We start from the raw sequence: 15,259 nt of genomic DNA on the forward strand, positions 1-15,259 counted from the left end.
TTTATTACATAAGTATTCAACCCCCTGAATCAATACATGTTAGAATCACCTTTGGCAGTGATTACAGCTGTGAGTCTTTCTGGGTAAGTCTCTGGGCTTTCTAAACCGGATTGTGCAACATTTGCCCATTATTCTTTTCAGAATATTTCAAGCTCTATCAAAGTGGTTGTTGATTATTGCTAGACAACCATTTTCAGGTCTTGCTATATATGTTCATAATGATTTCAGTCAAAACTGTAACTCGACCACTCAGGAACATTCACCGTCTTCTTGGTAAGCAACTCCAGTGTAGATTTGGCCTTGTGTTTTAGGTTATTGTCCCGCTGAAAGGTGAATTCATCTCCCAGTGTCTGGTGGAAAGCAAAATTGACCAGGTTTCCCTCTAGGATTTTGCCTGTACTTAGCTCCATTCCGTTTACCTTTTAATTCCGAAAAACTCCCCAGTCCTTAACAAGTTACAAGCATACCCATAACATGATGCAACCACCACTATGCTTGAAAATATGGAGAGTGGTACTTAGTAATGTGTTGTATTGGATTTTGTACAAAAAGTTAATTGCTTTGCCACATTTTTTCAGTATTACTTTAGTGCCCTGTTGCAAACAGAATGCATGTTTTGGAATATTTTCCTTCTTAAAAAAAAAAAAAATTATATATAAAAAAATGATTTCGGCCTTTACTATTAAAGCCCATAGAAGCCCATAGAAACACATGAAATAACATATTCATGAATGGTAAAAAAAAAAAAAAGAGTAAACAAATACATTTAAAAAAGGAATGAGGTCTTGAAATGTCTTTCCTATATTTAGAAGATACAAGAAAGCTCAGTGTTCGTGAGTCTCACCTTTCTATAGTGAGGTGATATTAGTTTGTAGCTCAAACGGTTCGGACACCACAGACAGAAGTTGGCTTATCAGCGTTAACGACTTCAGACGAGTCCCGTGACACTTGTTGGGGCCGTAGAGCAAAATGAAGAACAACATCGTCTTCGTGAGAGTCTCCCCTTTCCATAGAGGGGTGTCACGTTCTGACCTTAGTTCCTTTTTACATCTTTATTTTAGTTGGTCAGGGCGTGAGTTGGGGTGGGCATTCTATGTTGTTTTTCTATGTTTTGTTCTGTTGTTATATTTCTATGTGTTTGTGGATGTTTGTTTGTACCTTTGTTATTTTGTTCAGTGTTCTGTTGATTTTATTAAATATATCATTATGGACACTTACCACGCTGCACATTGCTCTGATCATTGCTACTCCTCCTCTGAAGAAGAGGAATTCCGTTACAAGGGGTCATAATAGTTAAGCCAAACCGTTCGGACGATACAGACATTTTGTGTGAAGATGGATTTTCTGGATGTCTCATGGTCTGACAAACTCCGCTGTACTGTAGCTCGGGCACTGATATAGGCGGTTGAAAAAGGCTGATATAGGCGGATGAAAAAAACCTGATATCTCTAGCTTAAACTGAAGGATTTTGATGGGGATTTTTGTATCTTACTTACTGTAGATGGAATCATGACTGTTAAGGATTAAAGTCACCATTGGCCTCATTGTGAAATCCCTGAGCCTTTTCCTTCCTCTCCGGGGCATTGGAAAACCTCCCTGGTCTTTGTGGTTAATCTGTATTTGAAATTCACTGCTCGACTGAGGGACCTTACAGATACTTGTATGTGGGGGTACAGAGATGAGGTAGTCATTCAAAAATCATGTTAATCACTATTATTGCACACAGTGAGTCCATGCAACTTACACATTTTTACTACTGAACTTATTATGGCTTGCCATAACAAAGGTGTTGAAAACTTATTGACTTAAGACAATTCAGGATTTCATTAACTTGTAAAACTGGTGAAATACATAATTCCACTTTGATATTATGGGGTATTGCGTGTAGGTCAGTGACAAAAAAAACATCTATATTTAATCTATTTTAAATTCAGGCTAAAACAGCAACATTTGGAAAAAGTCTAGGGGTGTGACGTAAATACTTTCTGAAGGCACTGACTGTACCGTATATATGCAGTACTAGTCAAAAGTTTGGACACACCTCATCCAAGGGTTTTCTTTATTTTTTACTATTTTCTACATTGTAGAATAATAGTGAAGATATCAAAACTATGACATAATGCATTTGGAATCATGCAGTATCCAAAAAACTGTTAAACAAATCAAAATATATTTTATATTTGAGATTCTTCAAAGTAGCCACCCTTTGCCTTGATGACAGCTTTGACAACACACTCTTGGAATTCTCTCAACCAGCTTCATGAGTTAGTCACCTGGAATGCAATTTGATTAACAGGTGTGCCTTGTTAAAGTAAATTTGTGGAATTTCTTTCCTTCTTAATGCGTTTGAGCCAATCAGTTGTGCTGTGACAAGGTAAGGGTGGGTGGTAAACAGAAGATATCCCTATTTGGTAAAAGTCCATATTATGTCAAGAACAGCTCAAATAAGCAAAGAAAAACAACATTCCATCATTACTTTAAGACATGAAAATGTCAAGTTTCATCAAGTGCAGTCGCAAAAACCATCAAGGGCTATGAGAATACTTGCTCTCATGAGGACCACCACAGGAACGGAAGACCCAGAGTTACCTCTGTTGCAGACGATACGTTCATTAGAGTTACCAACCTTAGAAATTGCAGCCCCAAAAAATGCTTCACAGAGTTCAAGTAACAGAAACATCTCAACATCAACTGTTCAGAAGAGACTGTGTTAGTCAGGCCTTCATGGTCGAATTGCTGCAAAGAAACTACAACTAAAGGACACCAATAAGAAGATGAAACTTGCTTGGGCCAAGAAACACGAGCAATGAACATTAGACCGGTGGACATTTTTCCACCGGTCAAAATTGAGATGTTTGGTTCCAACCGCCGTGTCTTTGTGAGACACAGAGTAGGTGGACGGATAATCTCCACATGTGAAGTTCGCACCGTGAAGCATGGAGGCGGAGGTGTGATGGTGCTTTGCTGGTGACACTGTCTGTGATTTTTGCTGGTGACACTGTCTGTGATTTATTTAGAATTCAAGGCACACTTAACCAGAATGGCTAACACAGCATTCTGCAGCGATACACCATCCCATCTGGTTTGCAGTTAGTGGAACTATCATTTGTTTTCCAACTGGAAAATGACCCAACACAACTCCAGGCTGTGTAAGGTCCATTTGACCAAGAAGGAGCGTGATGGAGTGCTGCATCAGATGACCTGGCCTCCACAATCACCCAACCTCAACCCAATTGAGATGGTTTTGGATGAGTTGGACAGCAGAGTGAAGGAAAAGCAGCCAACAAGTGCTCAGCATACATGTATGTGAGAACTCCTTCAAGACTGCTGGAAAAGCATTCCAAGTGAAGCTGGTTGAGAGAATGCAAAGAGTGTTCAAAACTGTCATCAAGGCAAAGGGTGGCTACTTTGAAGAATCTAAAATATAAATATAAAATACATGCTATAACATTTGCAAACTCAAATGCTCCGACTTAAACATGACAATGGCTGGAGCAGAGGGCAGCCGCAGGGCCCAATGAGCAGTTTAGGTCATTGCTCAAGGAAAAATTGGCGCCAGCAACCCTCCAGTTGCCTGCTCACTCCTGACAGATTTTTCCCCACACAGTCAGCACTGGGATTTTAACCGGCAACCCTCCGGTTGCTGGCCCACTACATTAACCTTGAGGCTATCGCTGGCCCCAAATCCAAACTAATCTCAAATCAGCTTCATTCTACTCCCACCTTTTTGATAGTGATGACGGCTTCCTGTGTGTCTCCGTCGGTGGTAACCTTGAAGAGTTCCCCGCCCTCCTCGTCTTTGATCAGGTAGCTCATGTCCGTGTTCCCCCCCATGTCCGCGTCCGTGGCAATCACCCTCCCCACCGGTGTCCCCACGGCCGCCCCCTCAGACACCGAAAACTGGTACATCTCTGAAGGAGGGGAATGGGGAGTAGGTGGAAAAGGAGGGAAGAAGAGGAGAGATAATGAAAAAGGGTGAAGAGAAAGATGACAGGAGCGTGGAGGATGAAGATTAGGGGAAGCGTGAAGACAGGGAGGAGGAAGAGAAGGAGAAGGTTAACGAGAAGATGTAGAGGTAGAGTAGATGGTGAAGATGAGAGGAAGGAAGTGGAAGAACGACAAATGTATTCAATACATACAAGCCCACCATTTACTGTATGTAAGAGCACTCTTCCCATTGCCAAGACAATTCAGCAAAAAGAGAATTCACCCAGGATTTTTATTCTGTAGAGCCAACTTAGTTGCTCATGAATCCATCCACCCCCAATGCTTGACCCTTAACCCAATTGGCCCTCAGAATCCCCTTTAAGTAATGCACTGGATCTTTGCTCATGTTTGAACAAGGCTAAACCAAGGCACTATGCGATTATGTTAACCACGTCTGGTAAAGATGCTGACCCCGGGTGATCATTGGCAAGGCATGGAGTCTATGTATGGACGGTTTTACGCTTACTCTTTCAATATCCTCCTGTAAAACTTCCAAAATAGACTTTCTAATCCACTTTTTGTTGACCACAGCACTTCCACAGCACAGAGCCACATTTTGTGTGAGATATCAGCGCAGGGGTCAATTACATTTCAATTCAGTCAATTCAAAACGGAAATTACAAATACAATTTTCCTCAATGATTCCCTATGAAAATATTTAGTTGGAATTGGAATTTCTGTTTAATTGCTGAATGAAGGAAATTTAAATGGAATTGACCCCAACCCTGTAGGACACATAAATAAAACAGCGGCACATGTCACACAACCCTGTTCTTTTCTAATAAAACTATGTATCCTCGAACCGCAGACAGCATTTTGAAAGGAAGTTATAGAAGAGAGAAAATCACATAGGCGACAGCCAGGAAACGAAATTAGATTATGTGAGACAAAGCTATGAGACCGTCACGACTGGAGTGTCACGACACCTGAACTTAGACTGAGCTCTCTTAGCTTTAATAACATGTATTGTTGTTTATCTCACAAAAGTGGGAGAGGAAAAGTGGGAAAGAGCAATAACACCGCTATTCATAGGCTATAGAGTCTGGAGTCTTAACAGGAAGTACCTTTTTCTGTCATTCGTTATGAGCTAGTTATATGCAGAGGGTTTACAAAAGAACTAAACATTCAATTCCACTAAGATGTCCAGGGTACAATAGGAAGGGTTGTTGAAGTTTCTAAATCATGTACTAGCGTCATAGGTAAGATTTCCCCCAGCAGGAAATACAGATGAAAGTAAAACATCCTTTTACTGAGCACCATTGTGAAATGTACAATGAAATATAATACACATTTGAACTGGAATTTGTCTTTTTTTTGCTGTAGCGAGAAGTGCAAGCTGGATCCAAATTGGTTCACCTGAGATTAATTTATCGAATACAATCTGAGAAATCAAATAGAAAAGTTTCAGAATTCTAAATAATTACAAAGCATATTTACAGCCTAAGTTCCTGATTAAATAGGTAGGAAGGAAAGACTTCTGTAGTAATGCATCCATTTTAACATTCAATATGATCTGCTGTTTTCGAATTCTGAACTTAAACAGTAAGAACAGGCTGGGTAACATTGTGAAACAAAGTAGCTGGATCATCAACTTAACTGACCTTTCAGACCTTTCTCACCTGTAGTATCAGCCACCAGTGACACTCATGGCACAATACATTCTGAGGGACACACAGCAGCCCTTGCTGATGAATTTATGTTGCTTCTCTCAAAGCGCAGATACAGACTCGCCATGTGTTTTTACTACGTGCTACAAAATGAATTGCTCCCCGGGGATAATAAACACTACTAGTTTTCAAACAGGGTTCTGTATATTGACCATAATGTTATTACATTATGGCCTTTGACCTTTCTCCAGCTGATAAATATCGGATGTCCCCAACATAAATCCATACCACTGGAATGTTAAAATTGTTCAAATCGGCTCCATCTTATAGTATGCAGACATATGGAAACTCCCAAAACCGCTTTCATCAGATGATTGCCTAACCCGTCTTAGCGGAGTGTTTGACATGTGGATAAATATAAGTGAAATTATTTTCTCAGAGTGCTTCTGACCACTCCATGTAGTCCATTACTTCTATTACTGACGGGGGTACTTCTATTACTGATGGGGTTACTTCTATTACTGATGGGGTTACTTCTATTACTGATGGGGGTACTTCTATTACTGATGGGGGTACTTCTATTACTGATGGGGGTACTGCTATTACTGATGGGGTACTTCTATTACTGATGGGGTTACTTCTATTACTGATGGGGTTACTTCTATTACTGATGGGGTTACTTATATTACTGATGGGGGTACTTATATTACTGATGGGGGTACTTCTATTACTGATGGGGGTACTGCTATTACTGATGGGGTACTTCTATTACTGATGGGGTTCTTCTATTACTGATGGGGTACTTCTATTACTGATGGGGGTACTTCTATTACTGATGGGGGTACTTCTATTACTGATGGGGTATTTATATTACTGATGGGGTACTGCTATTACTGATGGGGTACTTCTATTACTGATGGGGTACTTCTATTACTGATGGGGTACTTCTATTACTGATGGGGGTACTTCTATTACTGATGGGGTACTTCTATTACTGATGGGATACTTCTATTACTGATGGGGTACTTCTATTACTGATGGGGGTACTTCTATTACTGACTGGTGCAAGTTCACCACTGCCATCAATATGAGAGTGACTCACTCTGCGGAAAGCGTGGTGGGTTGTCATTAACATCTGTGATCACTATGGTCACCGTGGTGGAGCCGGAAAGACCACCCATTTGGCCTGCCATATCGGTTGCCATGACGACCAGCTCATAGCGATCCTGCGTCTCCCGGTCCAGATCTGCCACAGCCGTCCGAATCAGTCCTGATAAGAGAGAGAGATCCAAAGGGAAAGGTCAAGTTAGCTCTTAGCTCTCATATATGATAGCCCGTTACATCTTCTCTGGTCGCAAATATCAATTTCAGCTAAGCACTCTATGACTGAGTTTACACAGGCAGCCCAATTCTGATCTTTTTTTCACTAATTGGTATTTTTACCAAACATATCAGCTCTGAAAAATACCTGATGTGAAAAGATTGGATGTGATTAGTCAAAAGACCAATTAGGGTATTTTTTTTATTTTAGAATTGGGCTTCCTGTGTAAACACAGCCTATTAGAGGCACAAGTGCGGCACATTCCATTTCCCCCTCTCGGCTCGTCTTGATAGAGTAGATTGTGTCACATCCGTGGCTCCATGCACAGATCCTTATGGCTGAGCTCTATTAAAATTCATAATATATATGGGCCAAAATGAAGGCACACACAATTGAAGAATGAGGCTTATTTTCCGTCAAAAAAGCCTGTGCATGTCTTTCTCTGGCAGTCGGAGAGGAGTGGATTTAAGAGAGAAAACCACAACAATCTCATGAGTTGTCTTAATCCTACTCCAGTGAGCATTTTGTTCCGATGCTTTAACAACGCCCTTGGAGTACAGACCTACTGCTGTGTTTAGCCAGGTTTATGTTTCTACTGAAGTAACTATAGTTGGAAGTGGATTAGTCTGAGGTTAAAACAAAATGGAACTTTTGGTGGCCCCCTTCTATTTCATACCGGTATGAACAAATATACAATATTTCGCCAATGATAAGACTTGGAAATGTCTTAATCTCACATTTGTTCTGATCGATATAATGGCACTGCATATCCTTCTCCTAAACACTACGTTAAGTTATTAGCATCTACATTTGGGCATTTCCATATCAGTACAATCCCTGGAGTTGAAAGGGGTTAAACTAATCTGAAGACAACATGACTGAGGTCAGATCACCATAACTAATTTACATGGTGGACATTCTAAAACCATGACAGTGTAATGACAAATACCAGCTAATTGTAGTTCGAGGAGCACCATGTGTATTTTCTCCATACAATATGTTTCCCCTTTATCTTCCAAGGTATGTTTCTCCAAGAACCTGGTGGAAAATAACGTCCCCGTACCATTGGCAGTATACAGCCAGAGCTCAATCTGAATTACATCCTCAGCTAACACTTTATTTGGATAGTCCATCTGTAGATGCTCTATCAGTAACATTTCAACTAACTATCTACTAAACCTAGCTCTAACCTTGACCCTTATCCTAACGCCAAACTTAACCCTTACCCTAAACCTAGCCTAATCTTAACCCTTACCCTTATTCTAAACTTAACTCTAACCGTAGCAAGCAGTTGCTTATCAACAGATAGTTTGTTGATATATTCCGGACTATGCAAAGTGTGACCCATCCTCAGGGCCAAGTACAATATTTTAAAACAGAAAAGAAAATAGAAAACCAGGGCAAGTGGTGAAATTCTGCTCCTTTCAGTGCAATTTCCACCCATATATATTTAGATACAGATCCTAGACTCACAATGAACCACATGAATCTCCTCTTTGTGCCACACTGGGTTTAAAGGCCTTCTGTTTAATTTTTCTGTATTTAATTATCTGTATATGTTATGTATGTGCAACAGTGTTCCTTCCGTCCTTCTCCTCTTCCTTACCTGGGCTCAAACCAGGGACCCTTGGCACACATCGACAACAGTCAACCTCAAAGCATCGTTACTTATCGCTCCACAAAAGCCACAGCCCTTGCAGAACAAGGGAAACAACCCCTTCAAGGTCTCAGAGCAAGTGACGCCACCGATTGAAACTCTATTAGAGCGCACCCCGCTAACTAGCTATCCATTTCACACCGGTTACATATGTATGTATTTACAGTGGCTTGCAAAAAGTATTCACCCCCTTGGCATTTTTCCTATTTTGTTGCCTTAAAAAATGGAATTAAAATAGATTTGTTGGGGGGGTTGTATCTTTTGATTTACACAACATGCCTACCACTTTGAAGATGTAACATATTTTTTATTGTGAAACATCAGATGATTGCCTAACCCGTCTTAGCGGAGTGTTTGACATGTGGATAAATATAAGTGAAATTATTTTCTCAGAGTGCTTCTGACCACTCCATGTAGTCCATTACTTCTATTACTGACGGGGGTACTTCTATTACTGATGGGGTTACTTCTATTACTGATGGGGTTACTTCTATTACTGATGGGGGTACTTCTATTACTGATGGGGGTACTTCTATTACTGATGGGGGTACTGCTATTACTGATGGGGTACTTCTATTACTGATGGGGTTACTTCTATTACTGATGGGGTTACTTCTATTACTGATGGGGTTACTTATATTACTGATGGGGGTACTTATATTACTGATGGGGGTACTTCTATTACTGATGGGGGTACTGCTATTACTGATGGGGTACTTCTATTACTGATGGGGTTCTTCTATTACTGATGGGGTACTTCTATTACTGATGGGGGTACTTCTATTACTGATGGGGGTACTTCTATTACTGATGGGGTATTTATATTACTGATGGGGTACTGCAATTACTGATGGGGTACTTCTATTACTGATGGGGTACTTCTATTACTGATGGGGTACTTCTATTACTGATGGGGTACTTCTATTACTGATGGGGTACTTCTATTACTGATGGGATACTTCTATTACTGATGGGGTACTTCTATTACTGATGGGGGTACTTCTATTACTGACTGGTGCAAGTTCACCACTGCCATCAATATGAGAGTGACTCACTCTGCGGAAAGCGTGGTGGGTTGTCATTAACATCTGTGATCACTATGGTCACCGTGGTGGAGCCGGAAAGACCACCCATTTGGCCTGCCATATCGGTTGCCAAACAAGAAATAAGACAAAAATACTGAAAACTTGAGCTTGCATAACTATTCACCCCCCCCCCCCCCCCCCCCCCCCCCCGGGTCAATAATTTGTAGAGCCACCTTTTGCAGAAATAACAGCTGCAAGTATCTTGAGGTATGACTCTACAAGCTTGGCACATCTAGCCACTGGGATTTTTGCAGATTCTTCAAGGCAAAACTGCTCCAGCTCCTTCAAGTTGGATGGGTTCTGCTGGTGTACAGCAATCTTTAAGTCATACCACAGATTCTCAATTGGATTGAGGTCTGGGCTTTGACTAGGTAATTCCAAGACATTTAAACGTTTCCCTTTAAACCACTTGAGTGTTGCTTTAGTAGTACTTAATCCTAGTAAAAATTGCCTGTCTTGGGTCAGTTAGGATCACCACTTACTTTTAAGAATGTGAAATGTCAGAATAATAGTAGAGAGAATGATTTACTTCAGCTTTTATTTATTTCATCACATTCCCACTGGGTCAGACGTTTACATACACTCAATTAGTATTTGGTAGAATTGCCTTTAAATTGTTTAACTTGGGTCCAGTGTTTCGGGTTAGCCTTCCACAAGCTTCCCACAATAGGTTGTGTGAATTTTGGACCATTCCTCCTGGCAGAGAGGAATGAACTGAGTCAGGTTTCTAGGCATCCTTGCTCGCACACACCTTTTGTGTCATTATGGCCAAACAGTTATATTTTTGTTTCATCAGACCAGAGGACATTTCTCCAAAAAGTACAATCTTTGTCCCCATGTGCAGTTGCAAACCGTAGTCTGGATTTTTTATGGCGGTTTTGGAGCAGTGGCCTCTTCCTTGCTGAGCGGCCTTTCAGGTTATGTCGATGTAGGACTTGTTTAACTGTGGATATAGTTACTTTTGTACCTGTTTCCTCCAGCATCTTCACAAGGTCCTTTGCTGTTGTTCTGGGATTGATTTGCACTTTTCGCACCAAAGTACGTTCATCTCTAGGAGACAGAACGCGTCTTCTTCCTGAGCAGTATGATGGCTGTGTAGTCCCATGGTGTTTATACTTGCGCACTATTGTTTGTACAGATGAACGTGGTACCTTCAGGCGTTTGGAAATTGCTCCCAAGGATGAACCAGACTTGTGGAGGTCTACACTTGTGGAGGTCTTGGCTGATTTATTTTGATTTTCCTATGATGTCAAGCAAAGAGGCACTGAGTTTGAGTCACCTCTAATTGACTCAAATGATGTCAATTAGCCTATCAGAAGCTTCTAAAGCCATGGCATCATTTTCTGGAATTTTCCAAGCTGTTTAAAGGCACAGTCAATTTAGTGTATGTAAACTTCTGACCCACTGGAATTGTGATACAGTGAATTGAAATAATCTGTCTGTAAACAATTGTAGGAAAATTACTTGTGCCATGCACAAAGTAGATGTCCTAACCGACTTGCCAAAAGTATAGTTTGTTAACAAGAAATTTGTGGAGTGGTTGAAAGCCGAGTTTTAATGACTCCAAACTATGTTCCAACTTCAACTGTATATACTGAGATTATGTGACACTTAGATTGCACATAGGTGTGCTTTATTTAACTAATTATGTGACTTCTGAAGGTAATTGGTGGCACCAGATCTTATTTAGGGGCTTCATAGCAAAGGGGGGGGAATACTTATGCACGCACCTCTTTTCCGTTAAATTATTTTTTTGAATTTTTTTAAATAAGTAATTTTTTTCATTTCACTTCATCAATTTGGACTATTTTGTATATGTCCATTACATGAAATCCAAATAAAAATCAATTTAAATTACAGGTTGTAATGCAACAAAATAGGAAAAACAACAAGGGGGATGAATACTTTTGCAAGGCACTCTATGTATGCATGTACAGTGCCTTGCGAAAGTATTCGGCCCCCTTGAACTTTGCGACCTTTTGCCACATTTCAGGCTTCAAACATAAAGATATAAAACTGTATTTTTTTGTGAGGAATCAACAACAAGTGGGACACAATCATGAAGTGGAACGACATTTATTGGATATTTCAAACTTTTTTAACAAATCAAAAACGGAAAAATTGGGCGTGCAAAATTATTCAGCCCCTTTACTTTCAGTGCAGCAAACTCTCTCCAGAAGTTCAGTGAGGATCTCTGAATGATCCAATGTTGACCTAAATGACTAATGATGATAAATACAATCCACCTGTGTGTAATCAAGTCTCCGTATAAATGCACCTGCACTGTGATAGTCTCAGAGGTCCGTTAAAAGCGCAGAGAGCATCATGAAGAACAAGGAACACACCAGGCAGGTCCGAGATACTGTTGTGAAGAAGTTTAAAGCCGGATTTGGATACAAAAAGATTTCCCAAGCTTTAAACATCCCAAGGAGCACTGTGCAAGCGATAATATTGAAATGGAAGGAGTATCAGACCACTGCAAATCTACCAAGACCTGGCCGTCCCTCTAAACTTTCAGCTCATACAAGGAGAAGACTGATCAGAGATGCAGCCAAGAGGCCCATGATCACTCTGGATGAACTGCAGAGATCTACAGCTGAGGTGGGAGACTCTGTCCATAGGACAACAATCAGTCGTATATTGCACAAATCTGGCCTTTATGGAAGAGTGGCAAGAAGAAAGCCATTTCTTAAAGATATCCATAAAAAGTGTCGTTTAAAGTTTGCCACAAGCCACCTGGGAGACACACCAAACATGTGGAAGAAGGTGCTCTGGTCAGATGAAACCAAAATTGAACTTTTTGGCAACAATGTAAAACGTTATGTTTGGCGTAAAAGCAACACAGCTGAACACAGCATCCCCACTGTCAAACATGGTGGTGGCAGCATCATGGTTTGGGCCTGCTTTTCTTCAGCAGGGACAGGGAAGATGGTTAAAATTGATGGGAAGATGGATGGAGCCAAATACAGGACCATTCTGGAAGAAAACCTGATGGAGTCCGCAAAAGACCTGAGACTGGGACAGAGATTTGTCTTCCAACAAGACAATGATCCAAAACATAAAGCAAAATCTACAATGGAATGGTTCAAAAATAAACATATCCAGGTGTTAGAATGGCCAAGTCAAAGTCCAGACCTGAATCCAATCGAGAATCTGTGGAAAGAACTGAAAACTGCTGTTCACAAATGCTCTCCATCCAACCTCACTGAGCTCGAGCTGTTTTTCAAGGAGGAATGGGAAAAATGTTCAGTCTCTCGATGTGCAAAACTGATAGAGACATACCCCAAGCGACTTACAGCTGTAATCGCAGCAAAAGGTGGCGCTACAAAGTATTAACTTCAGGGGGCTGAATAATTTTGCACGCCCAATTTTTCAGTTTTTGATTTGTTAAAAAAGTTTGAAATATCCAATAAATGTCGTTCCACTTCATGATTGTGTCCCACTTGTTGTTGATTCTTCACAAAAAAATACAGTTTTATATCTTTATGTTTGAAGCCTGAAATGTGGCAAAAGGTCGCAAAGTTCAAGGGGGCCGAATACTTTCGCAAGGCACTGTATGTGTATATGTATGTATGTTTGTATGTACGTATGTATGTATGTATATATATTATTTTACTGCTCTAGGGTTGTAATTATTTGTTTGTGTCAATTAATTATTTGTTTATGTGTCAAGTTTGTTTATTTGTCAGTTAACCTCATAAGGGATGGGTTGCCAATTTCACACAAAAATAAAATGTAATTCATTCATTCATTCATGATAAACTGAATGAGATGGCAATGGGAAGAGTCTACTCTCTGGTCAAATAGCGGGAGCCAAACTCTATTCCCTGGTGGCTTATCCACATCAAATTCTATTGTTGCCCTGCCTTAGTTGATGGCACCTCTCCCAGTGCCTTGCATTGTGCTACTCAGCTAGACACACAACTTAGAGATTGCACTCACATTTAACATCAGGTAGCTGCAGGCAAAGCTTGTATGTCAGCATACTGTGCATAGGAAAATTCATCTGCAGGATATGGAGGCACATAATAATAGCTTTCAATAACCAAGGGCATGGGGAGCATCAGAAATACATATTTTTGCATCAGGTCTTTCTTAGTCAGAACTTATTCAACTCAATCAAATGTTTCTTGACTGCTAACATTTGTAACATTCTTGAAAGGGGATGTCATTCATAGCATACTATATATTGCACATCAATTGTCAATGACTATGAGTCCTGTGTATTTGCCTGTTAGTTGTTTTGGATAAGACCGTCTGCTACAGTAAATGACCAACATGTAAATGTATTTGTATGACAGTGTCTGAGAGCAGAGTGCCAGGTCTCTTTCCTAGAAATGTATGGAATGTAATTTAATAGAATCCTAAGGCTTTCATCCTGAGAAGAAGCTCACTTGAACTTCAATACCAAATACCACTCTGAAGTTCAAATACATTCAAATGACTGCTACTTTCGAAACATCCCTCAGACATTGGCCATTGATCATATTCTGGTCATGTATCTGGAACAGAGAAAAAGATAGTGAAGGATTAACACTCTTCTGAATGACTGGGGCGACATTAATGAGGGGAAATTCACAGCTGCTCTGTTCTCTTGATGACCTCTACCCCCCACACCTATTTGAATGGTTAATGTCGATAAAAAAAAGAAGGGGGGGAAGACAAGAGTTGGTACGATCTGCAAGTCTCCAGGCCAACGTTGCCGAGACAAGGCCATTTATCATCTAGGCACTAGGGCCAACCGAATCAAAGTGGGGAGACAAAAAAAAGGAATCATTAAAAGTTTAGTGCTGCTCCCAGGAGGACATTTGCAGGCAACACAAACCTTGGGATATGCCTGAGAGACTACGATTCAAGCCCAGGTACAGGCCCTCAGACCAAAGGGGAATTCACCCAAATGTGCTGACTGGGAGAGACAATTAGAGAATCCGCATCTGGACAGACTGTAATATAACACTTCAGAGATTTAATGGCAACAATTTTAATTTCAATATGTATCCTTATATGTTGAGAAATATAAACTCAGCAAAAAAAGAAACGCCCCTTTTTCAGGACCTTGTCTTTCAAAGATAATTAGTAAAAATCCAAAGAACAACTTCACGGATCTTCATTGTAAAGAGTTTACACACTGTTTCCCATGCTTCTTCAATGAACCATAAACAATTAATGAACATGCACCTGTGGAACGGTCGATAAGACACTAACAGCTTACAGACGGTAGGCAATTAAGGTCACAGTTACGAAAACTTAGGACACTAAAGAGGCCTTTCTACTGACTCTGAAAAACACCAAAAGAAAGATGCCAAGGGTCCCTGCTCAGCTGTATGAATTTGCCTTAGGCATGCTACAAGGAGGCATGAGGACTGCAGATGTGACCAGGGCAATAAATTGCAATGTCCGTACTATGAGACGCCTAAGATAGCACTACAGGGAGACAGGACGGACAGCTGATCGTCCTCGCCGTGGCAGACCACGTCTAACAACACCTGCACAGGATCGGTACATCCGAACATCTCACCTGTGGGACAGGGACAGGATGGCAACAGCAACTGCCCGAGTTACACCAGGAACGCATCAGTGCTCAGACTGTCCACAATAGGCT

General features: G+C 40.7%; 1 protein-coding gene across 1 annotated transcript in view; it reads right to left on the minus strand.

Annotated features, from left to right (window-relative positions):
* LOC139414456 (cadherin-22-like) overlaps nucleotides 1-15,259 on the minus strand; it is a 135,391-nt gene that overhangs the window by 67,019 nt on the left and 53,113 nt on the right. Inside the window, exons 4-5 of the mRNA XM_071162368.1 lie at nucleotides 6,697-6,864; nucleotides 3,724-3,911 (exon numbers count right to left, since the gene is read on the minus strand). Coding sequence (XP_071018469.1) covers nucleotides 3,724-3,911; nucleotides 6,697-6,864 — 356 coding nt within the window. The remainder of the gene's footprint in view (nucleotides 1-3,723; nucleotides 3,912-6,696; nucleotides 6,865-15,259) is intronic.

This window comes from Oncorhynchus clarkii, chromosome 7 (assembly GCF_045791955.1).
Source record: "Oncorhynchus clarkii lewisi isolate Uvic-CL-2024 chromosome 7, UVic_Ocla_1.0, whole genome shotgun sequence".
NCBI lineage: Eukaryota > Metazoa > Chordata > Actinopteri > Salmoniformes > Salmonidae > Oncorhynchus > Oncorhynchus clarkii.